The 17089-nt window shown below is 39.1% G+C and overlaps 1 protein-coding gene across 1 annotated transcript; it reads right to left on the reverse strand.

Moving 5' to 3' along the window:
* Nucleotides 1-12348: 12348 nt before the first annotated feature.
* LOC104118425 (cysteine-rich receptor-like protein kinase 43) lies at nt 12349-16824 on the reverse strand. Its single transcript, XM_033652087.2, has 6 exons — nt 16639-16824; nt 16410-16546; nt 15956-16166; nt 14675-14909; nt 14411-14561; nt 12349-12919 (listed from the first exon to the last, which is right to left on the reverse strand). The coding sequence occupies exons 1-6, from the start codon at nt 16700-16702 to the stop codon at nt 12521-12523; spliced, it is 1197 nt and encodes a 398-aa protein (XP_033507978.1). The 5' UTR covers nt 16703-16824; the 3' UTR covers nt 12349-12520.
* Nucleotides 16825-17089: the final 265 nt, after the last annotated feature.

Genomic DNA, 17089 nt, shown 5'->3' on the forward strand with positions numbered 1-17089 from the left:
CATCTTTTCTTCTTCATTTTCTTCAATATCCACTATGAGTAGCTAATTTTCTAGCTAGGGTTATGACCCAACCCTAGTATGAGAACCTAATGGGTGTTTGATTTAGGGTTTGTTTACGGTTGGGTGTGTATTATTTAGCCTAGTTCTTGCCATAATTGTAGAATTAATAGTTGCAAACATTGGTTCAAGCCTATTTGTCTTGGTCTCTACTTGAGAAAGAGAGACTTAGTCTAGAAAAACTTGGCTAACAAGAGTTTGGGATAAAATCAAGAGATTGATAGTCCAAATTAAAGGGTTGAACCTAGAGATAGTAAAACCTGACTTGAGCAATTTGTCAACTATTTTGTTCAATACCCATTTGGACTTGAGAAAGCCAAATTGGGCAAAACCACTCTCTTACCGAGAGGTATTGAGTGGGTATTTGAGTTTTGATTGCTATAATACACCCCGACCAACGAAACTCACTCTAAAGCCCACAACCCATTAGGCAAACACCTATGTGGAAGTCACAGCCCTAGACCTTTTACATATTTGAAAAAAAAAAAACAAAAACATTCTTCTCTAGTTTCATATTTTTCAATTGCAATCCTTAGTATAATTTTAGAAGTAAAATCAAAACAAAGTTTAAGTGACAGTTACCAACCCAAGAGAAGCCGCTAAAAGGCTAGTAAATCTTGGAAAGCAAGCAGACGAACCGGGTTCATCTGCTGAGGAAACCCTGGATGATCTCTTTAAAAGGTTAAGTGACAGTTTCCAACCCAAGAAGAAAAGACCTCCTAAAGCTACAACCTCTGGGATAGCAAGAGCCAACAAGAAACGAAAAGCTGCTCCTTCTGAGACCTCTGATATTCCTCTTCCAAAAGGAAGAACTACAAGGAGCAAGCTAAAGCAGAGTGAGGAGGAGTTGCAGAGAGCTTTAGAGGAGAGTAAGAAGAAAAGAGTGGATAAAGGGAAAGAAAAAGTCGTTGAGCCTGTTGAGGCTGTTGAGTTGGATGCGATGGACATGGTCTATCAAAGTTAAAAGGCGGTAGATGTAGAGGTTTAGACTTCTAAGCCAAAGAAAGCCAAGACTTTCTCAAAGAAGTCTTCATCTGTTTCTAAGTCTGCTGAACCCTCTATCTTGGCTAAGCGAACCAGGTCTGCAGTGAAAGCCAAGCAAGTGAAAATTACTGAAGAAGATGATTGGAGTGGTGAAGAGGAGGATGCATCTGATGGCGAGAAGGACAAGCTAGTTTGGTAAAAGAACAATTATGAAGGGGAGATTGTTGAAGGACTTGGAAGAAGAAGGAATGATTTTGCTGCTGGAGAAACTTGAGATACAGGGATGGAAGGACATGGTCCTTCAGTTGGATGGGAGACTGGCTATAAATGAGATTGTGGAATTCATGGCCAATGCTGAGGTCAAGGAAGGCAGAGTCACCAGCCTAGTGTAAGGGGTCCAAATCTCTTTTGATGCTAAAGAACTGGTGAAATCCTTGGCATATCCTCTGAAGGCTATGATGACTATACTAGGTAGAAATGGCCCAATCTGGATTCTCTTCCAACTGCCCTGGCTATCACAAGAAAATTTTGTGATAATGAAGAAGAGAGTGAGCCCAAGGCAGTCTATAATAGTGAAATGAACCCTCCCCATAAGGTGATCTTTGAATTCATCAACAAGTGCGTGTTGCCAAGGCAGGAAAGGAGGCATATTGCAAATTACATGGACTTGCTCTTGATAGAGTGTATGGACAGTGGGAGGCAGATAAACTGTCCTGGGTTTATCATTTAGCTTTTGGACAGAGTTGTCAATGGCTCCAAATCTCTTGCCATTCCTTATGGTTTCATCCTCACTTATGTTCTTGCTCATTATAAGGTACCATTGAAAAGGTGGAGATGGCCACAAGCAAAGACCATTTTGGGATCAATACTCTTCTTGTTTGTGATTATGAGATGTATGTCGTCCCCAATGAACCTGGTTCATCAAAAAGGACACCTGTAAACAGCAAGGTCAGAGTCCTAGTATAGGAGAGTGGGGCAAAGGATGCTGAGATAAGAAGGCTGAAAACTCGTTTGGCTGAAGTTGAATCTGAGAGGGATGTTCTCAGAGTTGAGCTTACAAAGGAAAGGGAGAAGAATGAGGGAATTCTTCATGATATGTTGAATCTTATCCAAGCCAAAACCCAAGCCCCTAGTTCTTCCAAGCCTTAGTTGCCTAGCCTGCCTAGAAATTCAGTAACCCAGATTCGGGACTTTTTCTTTTTGTTGCTCATGCTTTAAATGATTTTGTTTCATTTTGTGGATTTTGGAAGAACCGTACTTTCTATCAATGAAATTTGTTGCTCTTGTTCTCATGGACTGTCTCTATTTCTTTGATAGTTTGAATTCTTAGTTGATTACTGATGATTGATCCATGAATGCATTTGCAGTTGCCCCAGTGGCCATGAGTAATTTTTATAAAATCTGGGACTCACACATATTTTTGCAACTTTTCGATGATGCCAAAAGGAGGAAAATATGCTCTGAACAAGTGATATTTATAACCTAAATGATCCTGGTTCTTTATGATAAGTGCTTAATACTCTAATATGTGTCAATGTTGGATTAAGTTGAAACAGGCCTAAGCTTATGGACGCACAAAGTTTGTCATCATCAAAAAGGGGGAATTTGTTGGCCCAAAAAAGAGAATAGTTTTGAAGATTAACAAAGGAACTCAGATATGAACCAGGTCCATCACTGGCAGACATAGACACCGGCAGAGTCAAGGCACGTGAGTTGCACGTACAGGAGATAAACGTATTCTGGTAGAATGAGATATCTCCTGATCAAAAAGATTGCAAAAATGATAAGGAGAAGGACTCCTTATTCAGTAAGAACAGTATCTAAGATAAGGAAGGATTTAGGAGTTGAGTTTAACTAGAACTCTTCCACCAAAGAAGAGTAGCATTAGGATTCTAGTTAACTATTTATCTACTAACTCCTATATATTGCAGAATATTCTTATTGTACAGTGACGCACAAAAGCAGAAGTTAAGCAAGAATTGAGAGCAAAATAGCGAGGCAATTTTGTAAGCAGTTCGAGTGATATTTGAGTGTGCGAATCTGATGCTACTTGAACCAGCTAGAAGAACCAGTTCTAATTGTTGTCTTTTAGTCTAGTTATTTGTAGTAGGTGGTTTTAACTTGTACCCTTTTAGCTTTATCTAGAAGCGTCTGTAATATGTACTTTGTGTTTTCAAGTAGAGTTAACTTGAAGTTTGTCGCAAATAGCTAGAGGCTAGTTTTCTACAAGGGATTAGAGGTAATCCTAGGTTTACAAAAGAGTTTTTGTAAATGCTGTTTTGGCTCACTGATTTAGTAAACAGTTTTGGGAAAATCCTACTGGGAAATAGGTCATGGTTTTTTCACCTTTTGAGCTAGGTGTTTTTCACGTAAAAATCTCTGTGTTCTTTATTTTCTGTACTTATTATTCCGCAATAATAGCAATTGGAACACATAGAAGAACCAGGTCCTTCTATAATCTGTGCACGCAAAAATTGGACACCACACAAATCACCCCCCCTCTTGTGTGGTATTGAAGTATAAAACACCACTAGTCCCATCTACGCTCCCTGTGGATTCGATCTTGACTCCTAGTTGGGTATTATTATTACAATCGACCGCTTCACAACCCCGATTCGAGGTGTGACTTGGGCGAGATCAGTGACCCTGCATGATCTGAGCCCTCAAAAGACTCAGATGACGGTATAGGCTAAGATTCAATGAGAGAGATATGTAAGTCAAGACCTCACTATTTTTTTCAAACTTCAATACCAGGATCACTAGGCCTATTTAAAATGAGAGATTTATATTTTTAAACGCTCACAAAGCCGAATAAATATTTTCTTTTTTGTATATATGTGTATTGTATACAAAAATATACCCTACATATTAAAACAAGCCTTTTGCATTAATTCAATGAAGTGGGCGCAACATTCAAATTTTAGCAGGAAACAAAATGTTAAGCAATTTTTTCCCATCCACCTAAGGAGTCAGGAACCAAAGTGTGGTTCTTTTGGACTCAAACGACGTAAATAGGTAAAAAAAAAAAAAAAACGGGTACTATTTTATATATAGCACGGTGAATATAAAATGCCCTGCCCCACCAATAATTCTTTTGCACTTAACTGACCATCAATAATTCATATGGGTATAGCGCGTATGATGTATGCGCTAAATAAATAGTGCATACTATGCATGTGCTATAAATCAATTATTGTACCCCCGGGGCTGATTGTATTCTTATTTAAGTAGTTCCAGAATTAGGTAAAAGTTCATTCTGGATCCTTCAAGTCTTCCAAAATATTTTTTCGTTAAGTTATTTTGCATTTTGTCATAATGTCCGAAGAGTGAGAAATTAGGATTTTATTATATTGGGGGGGGGGGGGGAGGTTGTGGTGGACAATAACTTAGTACACTATAGTTGTTCTCCACAGTGTCATGCTAAGTTGCCACTTACAATGGAGTACGATAGTTTGGTATCATTGTTATGTAAAACAATGAGTACGAACAAACGTTCCGTGAATACTAAAGTAACCGGAAGATATCTATATTCTGTTACTCCGCAAAGGGTTTCTTGTTATGCTGAGTTTAACATCGAAGACAATGAAACTCTGATAGATTTTTTGAGGACTCCGGAAGAACACCAGGAACTTCTTGTTATAAAAATGTTGGAAATGTTCGTCAAGGCTGAAGACGTTCGCAATAATGAGGTTACGCAAAATAGGGATATCCCTCAATCATCGGGTGGATTTTTTGGAGCACTTTTATCTGAATAGGTTTCGGGTGAAAGAGTTTGGCCAGATCTAAACTTATCTCCACGGACGAATGCGGAGCGAGGACATAATTTTTCCTCAAGTTTACATAATTCACAAGCCGAGTGGTAAACTTCAATTTTTCTTTGTCTTAAAATATTTATTTTTATATATTGAATGTGTATTAACACTCATATATTCCACATGGGGTACCAACCATATATGAATTTTACAAGTTCTGAACCAACGGACAATTGGAATATGCCTAGTTTTGGTGTGTTGGATCATGGTGGTCCATCCGGGAGTCATCATCAATAGGATAATGTGCATCATGGGATATCAACACATTATGATTTGTAAGTGAAGTGATAAAGTTTATATGTAATGTTTGGATGAATTTGAGAAACTCATTATTTTATTGGTTGTGCAGTGAAAATAAGCAACTTGAAGGTCATGTCCTTACTCAATTGCCCGAAGACGATATATTTAATCGGGATCTGGCAAATGCGCAAAATCAGGAAGATGATAGTGATTATGACAATAATGCTGATGAGTTTGGAAATGACACACCCTTCCCTAATGAGGGTGACGACGATGAGGACGAGAATGATGAACCTGATTTGATATGGAAAGTATGATATTAAGTTGTTGATCGTCGTTGATGTAGATGCTAATGAAAGTATATTTCCCCTAGTATTTGCTATTTGTGCAATGAAAGCTAAGAGATGTGGACATTGTTTTTGAACCACTTGAAGGAGCACGTTGTCAAACAACGTTTAGGTATTTGTCTAATATCTGATCGGCATGGCGGTACTTTAAGTTCTGTACAGAATTTGCATGCATGGCAGGAACCGTATGCCTACCACCGTTACTATGTTAGACACTTGAAGGCCAACTTTCAGAGGGCTTATCCGAATAAGGACTTGTATGATTTAATGTGGATGGATGCAACAGATCACCAAGAGTGTAAATTCAGGAGGCGAATAGAATTGATTAAGCAGGAAGACCCAGAAGCCTATTGTTGGTTGATGCGACATGAGCTTGACAAGTGGACTTTGCATGCGGATGGTGGTAGAAGATGGGGAATTTTGAATATAAATGTGTCAGAATCTTTCAATGGGTTATTGAAGTCTGCACGTGGATTGCCTGTCACTGCCATTGTGCGGATGTCATTCAAGCAGATAGCGAAGAGGTTTGTTGAAAGATCTAGAGGTGCATCGTCATTGATGGAAAAGGGTGTTGAATTTATGCCACAACCAATAAAACGATTTGAGAAATATAGGAAGCGAGCACCGTGGCATCTATTTTTGCAGTATTGCAGCGAGGGAAATATTTTTGAAGTTCGCACTAGTCTGCATCACAACCGTGGGAATAATACACACACCGTCAATGAAGCCAGAAGATTATGCTCATGTGGAAAATGGTCAATATATCACTTGACATGCTCACATGCCATGAAGTGCTTTCAACATACAGGTTCCGCGACAACGAGGCACGTTGATAAAGAATATAGTGTTGCTGCATACTTAAACGTCTATAGTGGACAGTTGCAGCAGTGGGTGCTGAGCATTATTGGCCGTCGGAACCATTTAAAATGGTTGTAACAAGGATTATGTGCGTCAATGGCAAGTGCAAAAAAGAATGCATATACGGAACCAAATGAATGTTGGTGATACCGTTTATGCGCGTAAATGTGATATATGTTCCCAAATAGGACACAACCGCCGTAAATGTCCTTCAGCTGGTTTGGGAAGCAATGGTAATTCAGCTCTAGGTGGAAGTTCATCAAATGTGCCCAATTTTCAAGGATAAACATAGTGTTTTATTGGAGTAATTTTGTTGTACTAAATTTATGTAAATGTTCAGGTTGCAAAATGTATGAAATAAAATTATGTTTCCTATGGGGTTAAATCTAATTGATATTTAGCATAAATGATTTAATACAACAATTTAACATACACCCCAAGGAATAAAAAACAATTGTCATTCGCCATTATCGTCATTGTCTGGCACTATTTCATTGTCACCGTCTTTATCTTCTTCGTCAACATCTTGTACGCACCCTTCGGGACCAAGGGCATCATAATCTAGGCCCCAGTTGACACACATTTCTCGTATTTCATCGCTATCATCAATAAGACCACTTGCTTTATGGGACTCCTACGTCCAACGTCTGTGGTAGAAATTTAGGTAGTCCCTCCCACTCGACAACTGTTGGGAAAATAGTATAATCATTGTCTCTATGCAATTTTTTATTTTCTAATAAATCGTAGTACTGATCCTCCGTTCCTTCCAGGTAGTTAAGATCATCTATTGCATGATGAACAGCAAGTGCCTTTTCCATATCTAGAATCTCCTTCATCAAATGCCGAATCACTTCTGGTTCATCTTTGTGTGTGTTTGTTTGGAAGGTTGCAGACAATGCTTGTGGTACAACAAGACCACGCCAATGACATAGTACTTCATAATCACATCATTTTGAGTAAAGGGGAACCCATTATAGTTTTTCTCCCTTTAAGAACGCGAAACATAGCGCCTCACCAATATGCGCTATGTGTATTGTCATGTCGAGCTGAAAAAGCTGTCGTCCTGAAAAAGCTGTTGACATGAAATTCTGGACCAACTTGTACCCGAAAGAATCATTATCACGCGAAACATAGCGCCTCACCAATATGTGCTATGTGTATTATTATGTCGACATGAAAAATCGGTCGGCCTGAAAAAGCTGTTGACAAGAAATGCTGGACCCACTTGTACCCAAATGAATCATTATCACACGAGACATAGCGCCTCACCAATATGCGCTCTGTGTATTGTCATGTCGACATGAAAAAGTTGTCGCCCTGAAAAAGTTGTTAACATGAAATGCTGGACCCACTTGTACCCGAATGAATTATTATCACGTGAAACATAGCGCCTCACCAATATGTGCTATGTGTATTGTCATGTCGACATGAAAAAGTTGTCGGCCTGAAAAAGCTGATGACCTGAAAAAGCTGTCGGACTGAAAAAGCTGTCGGACTGAAAAAGTTGTCGGACTGAAAAAGCTGGACCCACTTGTGCCCGAAAGAATCATTATCACGCGAAACATAGCGCCTCACCAATATACGTTATGTAACCTAAAATCACTCTTAGCTGCCTATAAAAACCTCGCGCATTTTAGTTATTATTTGCGTCATAACGAAACGAATAGAAAAACTTTCCATTAATTTTCCATTTTCGAGCATTACGACATGTTTGGACACAATTACGTACCAAGGTGTTACTGTGAAAAACGTGCGATTTTGAAGAAATGTTTGTTAATACTTTTATATGTTAATTAATAGTCTTATGTTATTCTCTCATTGGTAGGACGATAAGAAATGTGGTTTTGATGAATAGTATGATGAACCCATTAATCAAGAATACTACAAATCATGTTTGCTAAATATTTGGAATCTGACCGGTGAATACGAACTCCAGATCATGAAACTACAAGAACAACTTGCGGCATTGCAGGAGAAACTAAAAGAGGCAGAAGAAAAAAAATAGGTTGGAGGAGAAATTTAAGTGGTTGAAGCACAGAATAATGGGCGAAAGTGACTAAACAAACACATTGATGCGTTGAGTGTAGTATTTTATTTTTATGTTGTACATGTCATGTATTTATCTTTAATTGGTAACGAATTTAAATTTTATGTTAAGTTGCCATTTTTTTTTGTGTTCTAGTGTTAAACTAATAAATAACTCGAGAAATAAAAATACATGCGCAAATTATGAAAAACATAAATAATGTTGCTATTATATATTTAATGTCATATATACAAATAATAATAAATGTCAATGTGTCCCACAGTTTGTATGCTATAAAGCATTGGCTGGCCTGAGGCGCATCCCCATCCCGCCCGGCTATGCTATTAGGATCATCCTCATCATATCGCCTCTTTATTCGAAGGTGTGATGCAACATGATCGTCGGTAAGGCTAGCAGACTCGGTAGAAGCGGCCGTCAGGCCGACAGTAACCTACAGAATAATAAGATATTTTACTATATGAAATATAAATTACTAAAGTACGTGTTAGCAAAAAAGAATTTAACGGTCATACCATGGTCTCAACGGGCTCCTACATAAGATCATCCGTCTCTGACATGTCAGTATCGCACAATGCGGCCTCCGTGACGGGCGATGACGATGTCCTTAAAAAAATAAAAATGCTTTAGATATCACTGACTAATCAATGAGATAAAAACAAATAAAAATAATAGTAATACAAACAAACCTGCACCTGAGTAGCGCCGCAAGGCTCTATCAGAACATCAAGGGGCACTGGAGTAGATGAAGTATGTGCTAGATCCTCAGCATCCCTCGGTGATGAGCCATAACTCAGTCGTCGCCCACTATGCACCTCTCGTGTCGGACGAGAATCAGCAACCGCCGATGGCTCTGGGGCATCAGGAAAATACTGATCCCACTCCTGTCACGTAATGGCCGTGCCCGCGATCAATAATGGAGCTGATGGGGTCACCTGCGAAGTCCCTGGTGACAGCTGAAGGCTGAATGACGGCATGTCATGATGAGCATCGTGTGGCTCAGGGTGGTCACCCGACTGATCATCTCTAATATCGTCCATGGGTGCCTCAACGCTCCCTTGACAGGGACCCCGTCCTTGCCGACCACCAAGACCTCGTGGGGCACCCCTTCTTTTCTCCCCATGCCTGCTATGTCTACCACGTTCAAGCTCCACTGGTGGCCCATGATGGTACTCCTATGGCGGCACATAAGCAACCTCGTATCCTAAGCGCTCATCATCTCGAGCACGTCTCAGTGTCTCGGCAGCAAGATCAATAACCCGACGGCCAAACCTGTGCAAAGCTGCCACTCCCTCGGCTGTGTAGCATCTGCAGTCTCAACTGGTAGAACTAATTTAGGCCAATAGCCTGCATAACATGTAAAATATTAATTGCGGATGGATAATGTAACGTTATAAGTAAGTATAACAAATAACATACTAGTGCCTCATGCCTCCCTGCGTATGGAATGTACCGACCACCAGCAAGATTAACGGGATTCCCGACGAGAAGTCGGGTAACGCTGCGATACCAACCCATATACTCATGCTCTCCATCTGTACGCTCAGGTGGAGGGGGTGGCGGAATCAGGTCATACCTCTAGTCCCAAACCTCAATCTGGGCCTCTAGCCAGGCCAAGTATGTCTGGTCAACCCTGGAACGATCATCCCGCTGGTAATGTGTCCTAAGCCAAGTGGGCAGAATAGGTACAAGCTGCGGTCGACCAAACTGGCGAAGGGCTCGCTCGGTCGCATGATGCTCGACAATATCGAGACATATTAGTGGGACGGAAGAGCTCCACATAGCTCGGCCGCGGGAGCAATAATCGGGCAAACCAGTTATGAGCACGTCGCTGTATGGCCTCCATACGAACTATTAATTAAACACAAGAATCGTAAGTAAACACAACACATATAAATCCAAGCGAAGTAAACTTAAGTATGCATGTACCTGCGCGCCTTCAAGCAAATCCAACAAATCCATGTAATAGGGGAGATGATGTCGAGCCTCGAACTCGCCTCCGTAGCCTCGCCTATCAACCCACCTCCAAGCAAAAGGGAGAAATGGTGGATGTGGTGCATCCGAAGCCATCGATGGTAAAAACTGCAGGAACCGTTTCCAGGCCCAAACCTAATATAGATTGTGGACGTTAAATTTACTGTATTTTTTTACTATGTATGTTATAATCATGAAAAGAATTGACTATGTTTTCACCTGCAGCAACGGTAAGAATCCGGCAACGTCTCTCTGGATGCCCATGCATGCCTGACACATCTGCCTATACAGGTAACCTAGAACAGCTGCACCCGAGCTGTAACCAGGTAAATCATTTAGCCGCTCCAGATGATGTAGAAATATCAAGCTGACTAAGTTTCTCGAAGTGTTCGGGAGCAGTACACCACCAAACATCAACAGCAACAACAATCTTGTTTGCTGGTCTCCGCAGTGAATCATCCATAATCTCCGCATCCATGCCGCCAGATGCTGCCAGACGGGCGTCAGCTGCAATCGACTCGCCCCACTCAATGCAGTCTCCTCCGCTGGCTGGAAACCGGTGAGTCGCTGCAACATATGCACGTAATGCACTCCCCTATAATCTCTAAGAGCATGCGGGTAAGCTACATGTAATCCATCAATCGGCAGCCCGAAGAGAACCTCCACGTCCTCAAGCGTGATGGTAGCCTCGCCGATGGGTAGATGAAATGTGTGCGTCTCTGGTTGTCACCGCTCTATCATAGCCGTGATCAACGCCCAGTCGAACTGCAACCGGCCGATCTCTATGATCCTGTAGAAATCCGTATCCTGAAGGCGTCTAATTATACGGGGATGGAGTGGGTGGTCCTTAATGAACTCTCACATATCGTCTATACGTCTGGGGCGGAATGTCTGGGACAAACACTGCCCATCCCAGATGTATGAAGACCTATAGTTGCCCTGTAGCAACACTAGCTCTCGAGATGCAGGTCCGGGATACACATGGGGAACCTCCTTGACGATGTCTGTAAATTGAACAATATTAATTGAAGTATTTTTCTTTTTGATTGCTTAACATCTTTAAATATATTGCGATATCTTTTATATTAATATTTAATCGATATTTTTACTATATTATTATTTAAGTTGATACATTTTCTATATTATTATTTTATATGTTAATTTATTATTTTATATGTTAGTTATTATTTTATATGTTAGTTTATTAGCCTATATGTTATTTTATTATTTTATACGTTAGTTTATTATTTTATATGTTTGTTTCTTATTTTATATGTTACTTTATTATTTTGTAACTATACATTATATAATTAATAAGTATTCATATAAAAATACTTAGTTTGACAAATATTGTTATTTTTTATGTTATTTTCTTATATTTGTTGACTAAAATTCGAGAGAGTTTGTGTTTGAACTATCATCTTTTTTTCAGATATTTTTGGGGTTAACAAATAATTAAATGATTAATTTCAATAACTACAAAGATACTACGCTAAATGGCACTACATTATAATTACGGGCACTACATTACGATTACGGGCACTAAACAAAAATAAAATCACATATTAATATATGTACAACAATAAAATCTAAATACCGAGAAGATACACTTTTTGTGGGACGGGTCGGCTCCATTGAGGTTTTCTTTTCTTTAAAAATTGGGGGGGGGGGGGGGGGGGCGTTGGAATGGGGAAAGGAGGAGGGCACTGGTTTCTGGTCGGAGAAGATGGAGACCTGCGTTTTTATGTATGTATAGCGCATGTATTCACTGCGCTATACTATAGCGCGTCCTATATGTACACTATACAACCCGCCTTTTTTTTAGTTCAAATATAGCGCGGTGAATCACTATACCTTAACGGACAAACGTGCCGTTAAGGTATAGCGCGGTGAATATATAAAATGGTACCCAGTTTTTTTTTTATACCTATTTACGTCGCTTGAGTCCAAAAGAACCACACTTTGGTTTCGGATTCTCCACCTAAGCCTTAAAGGGAAGAATTACTCAGTATATGTATAGTGGAAAGTAGCATACCGATAAAATAGTCGAAATGCACGTAAAATGAATTTGACACTACTGTTATTTACATGTGGACTATCAGTGGGTAATCCTACACATTAATCTCTATCTATAAGCAATTTATATTGCTACAAAATTGAGTGTATACACAAAAGAATGAGCAAAATCTCAAACAAGAATGCGGTTAATCTCCTATAGGACGTTTTCCATGAGGGTCCAATCTATGTCTTGCAGTTATGGACCTACTCGCAGTTGCACTAACAGTGTTGCTACTAGATGTGGAGCTGAACGTAGAAAGATTGGATGCACCGGAGGTTCCAGTTGTATGAGACGTACCAGCTGGTCTGCGAGATCTAATTCTTGAACCGGGATATCCAGGTCTTGTTGGCTCTTTATCAAGAGATCCGGGTTTCTTTGATAGCATCACCACTACCTGTTGCATGGTTGGGCGTACTTGTGGATCAGATTGAGTGCATAATAAGCCGATCTGTATGTACATTGCGATCTCATCAGGGATAGCTGATTGTGCCAGTGCAGGGTCCATAATTTCCCAGCTCCTACCCTTCTTATAAAGTTTGTATGCCTGCAGCAACAGCAAATATCTGTCAAGATTCGAAAGACTAATGGTGTTTGGTCGATTAGAGGTAAAATGTGGCTGATGAGAATTACCATGTAAACATATGATTAGTACTATTTTGTTTTTGTTTTTTGGTAAGTCAAGGTTAATACAAGGATTAGTCACAAGCAAAACTGTAAGCAGACTCGGATACACTTTTTAACATGGTGTGATATTAACTGCTTAGAACCAAACCACATGGTTTTCCCGAGAGGCCTCATATCATTCAAGAGTTCCTACTCATTATATGTAACTTTTCCTTTCCTTCATTTACCAAAGTGAGACTTTGTTCTTACCTCCAAATTTGGAGATCCGTTATGTGCCACCCACATTGTCCAACTAAAATTTTTATCGCCACCAATACGCACCACAGGACTGACAGGCTTTCTCCTTATGTGTCTCCAACGGGCTAATAACAAATCCTGTTTCCAAGCCATCACTCCATCTCCATAGTCAATCCGACATAGTATCTTTTGACAGGCTAAGCCAGCGAAAAGACGCTCTTAACATGGTGTGATAATGTCCATTATAGTTCAAACCCGCATGGTTTCACTCAAAAGGCCACAAACCATTTAAGAGGATCTCCACACATTATAAGTATCTTCTTGTTTACTTCAACTACCTATGAGACTTTGTCCCCTCTCCCCCCCCCTTCCCCCCTCCTTCCCCAGCACAAACAAAAGTAATTTCATGTTACTTTAAATGTAGTTAATAAATTCAGTGCTAGTTCCACACACAGTTGATCAGCGCATAGAGTATGGACCAAAGTACCTCATTAGGCACAGTTGAATCAAGTAAACTGAAGTTCTGCATTCTGCACCTAGTCCTAAGATGGCTCAGTCTAACAGAACGTGCAAAATCGCAACTTATTCCACATCCAATTGCTGGAAAAATTCCTTTGAAGTATTACTGTAGAATGATTCACTGAATCTCAACTTCTGTTACTTCCAAATCCCTGTTTAAATTTATGCTACCAAAGATGACTTATGCGACTGTGATCAAACTGTTCAATCTTCAACACGGAAAGATGCCCTGCTAATCAGTGTTCCAGCTTAAATTATAGACTTTTCGCCAAATGAAAAGTAAGAAGAAATATTTCACTGAAGAATCATAAGATTAGAATTTTCTATATAGCACCAAATTGGCGTCATTTTCTCATTATTACTGGGAGTCTCATCTATTTGGGTTTTCCTCGACTGTTTTTTCTTAGACTCAATAGACTATTGCTTATTCCCGAGGAAATGATTTAAAACAGTGCTGAATTAATAGTGTATTGCTTTCTTCTTTCTTAAGTAAATTGATTCCGAGGACTCCTTTTTACACTCAACATGATCTATGTGACTATTGTGTAAAAGCTGTAGTTCCCAAAATTCATCTATATAAAAAGGAAAATTACTAGTCCAGTTATACAAGGAATATCAAGACGATGTAACCAGACAGGATAAATCAAGTTCTTACCCATTCAAGAAGGCTCCGAGAATCAGGATCTCTGTTAAAGTTTGAATTCTTCTGACCACTTATGAGCTCCAGAACCACAACTCCGAAACTGAATACATCAGCCTTCACCGATAGATGTCCATACATAACATACTCCGGTGCCATATAGCCACTGCTTCCAATTTAAATTATCAAATAGAGTCGTTAGCAACATAGAGTGAGCAATTTTTTTTCAAAAAATTGTTCAACCAAATGATTCAACATAGAGGTTCAATAGAATCATACTTAGTACCAGCTACACGGGTGTTAACATGTGTTTGATCTTCAGGGTATAGTCGGGCCATTCCAAAATCGGCAATCTTGGGCACCCATTTGTCATCAAGTAGGATGTTGCTAGCTTTGATGTCGCGGTGGATAATGCAATTATGTGAACCTTCATGAAGGTATAGCAACCCTCTAGCAATGCCAATAATTATGTCATGCCTTTGCTTCCAGTTGAGTACATCTCTATTAGCAGATTCTAATACAAGAATATTAGAATCAGTAATAGCTTGAGAAACTACTAAACATCTTTCTTCTACTCAAAATTCAGAAAGATTAAAAAGATTCAATAAGTAAAGAGTCTGTTATTGCTAAGACCACTGCGAGAAATTGGTTGCCAGTAGAATTATACTAGTGCAGGTGTCTGACACAAGTACGGATCTAGAGGGTGGATCCTTTGAGAAGTAAATTCTAAAATTCGGGGCTACGGATCCTAGTACAAATACGGGTATGAGGATCCAACTAAAAATAATTCAAAAAAATAAAAATATAAAAATCTCTAAATTATGAGAAATTGTGGAATACTTACGTATAACTTGCAAAGTGTCGATTTCTTTTTTATTCTCAAGTTGTAGACAAGTAAATGATTGATTTCCTAGATAATGTATGCTATTTTCTTCAAATTTACCCTAGTTTTGGTTCTGATTTCAGGAATCAAATTATATCTCGTCTCGAATTTTTCCGTCCGTGGTGGTTAAAGTACCCAAAATTGTTTGACCAGATCCAGTACGAATCTCATACACACACCCATACTAGACTCGTGCCGACACGGGTGCGGCACCTAAAGCGCCGTGTCGGAGCAACTTAGACCAAAACGCAGAGATCAATGAACTAGATTTTGGAGAACATAATTCAAAGAACAAATTTCCGAATTGCAAAGTGCAAATGCTTATCCAAAAGACAAGGCTTATTTGAAACTAGAAATCTTAGTATATTTCCAGTAGACTCACTCCTCAAGGGACCGACAAAGGCATCCTTTTGCACTTTCATTTGTTTTAATCCTTGTATAGTGAAGGTCATCCTTTCTCTTAGCTTGTTTCATTTAAAAACAACCACAACGACTACGCTTCAGTCCCAAACAAGTTGGGGTCAGCGGTATGAATCCTCACTTCCCCATTTAAATTCATCTCATACCGACATTATACAAAATAAAAATGAGAAGTACTCAAGTTCTTTATAGTTCATTTTAAAAGTACATCCAAAAACTAGTAGATCTAAGAAGATAAAACTAGTAACAAAACTTACTGAAGAGGATCTTGTCAAGGCTCTCATTAGCAACATACTCATAGACAAGCAGCTTCTCTACCCCATGTGCACAGTACCCTAACAAATTCACCACATTTCTGTGTTGTACACGAGCCAACAACTTAGCTTCATTCTTGAATTGCTTTGTCCCCTGACTTGAGCTATGTGAAAGCTTCTTCACAGCTATTTCCCTCCCATCTTTCAATATCCCCTATGAAAAAAAATCCAAATTTTCAAGATTCTTGACTTTTTCTTCATACCCCATCCAAAAAAAAAGACTCAATTTTTTCATACCCAATTCACAAAAAGAAAACTCATTTTCTTCGTACCCAATTTTTTTTTTTTTAAAAAAGGACTCAACTTTTTGAATACCCAATTCACAAGAAAAAAAAAACAGTTTTTTTCATACTCAATGCAGAAAAAGACTCAATTTTGGTGAATTTATTTGTTTTACCTTGAAAACAGGCCCAAATCCACCTTCGCCAAGCTTGTTATCTGGGTGGAAATCTTTAGTAGCAGAAACAAGTACTTCAAAAGGGAATTGCTTCTGTTCTTGTGCTGCAATTTTCTCCAAGTCCTCTTCATTTTGTCCTTTATTATTGGTCAATAAAAGTCAAGATCAGCACAAAATAATAAAAAAGAGATAATCAAGAAGAAAGGTACTCACAACAATTTTTGCTTACCTTTATTGGAGCTTGAGAAGAAAGGTTTCAGAAAGTTTGAAAGAAGTTTTTTGGGTTTGGTCATAGCAGGTGCACAAAATGATTAGTCCATTAAGAAAATCAAGGACTTAGTATAAAGTACTAGGAAACAGAAAAATTCTAATTTTTTCTTTTTTATAGATATTGAAGTAAAGAAAATTTTGGTAGGATTGGTATAGTATGCGGCTTAGTTCATGAATGAAAATGTATCATTTAATGGGGAAATTACTATCCAATCTTATGAGAAAGCAGAGAGAAATGCATCATTTGACTATGTTAATTGTTAAAGTTAAAGAAGCAACCGTGTCTACGTGGAATTTCAGAAAAATCCGGGGGGGGGGGGGGGAGGGGGCGGCTGTATTCTACTCGTATGTTATTTGCTGATATTGTTTTGTACTAAGGTCTGCAGACATGGCAGAGTTATAATGAACCA

This window comes from Nicotiana tomentosiformis, chromosome 4 (genome assembly GCF_000390325.3).
Source record: "Nicotiana tomentosiformis chromosome 4, ASM39032v3, whole genome shotgun sequence".
NCBI lineage: Eukaryota > Viridiplantae > Streptophyta > Magnoliopsida > Solanales > Solanaceae > Nicotiana > Nicotiana tomentosiformis.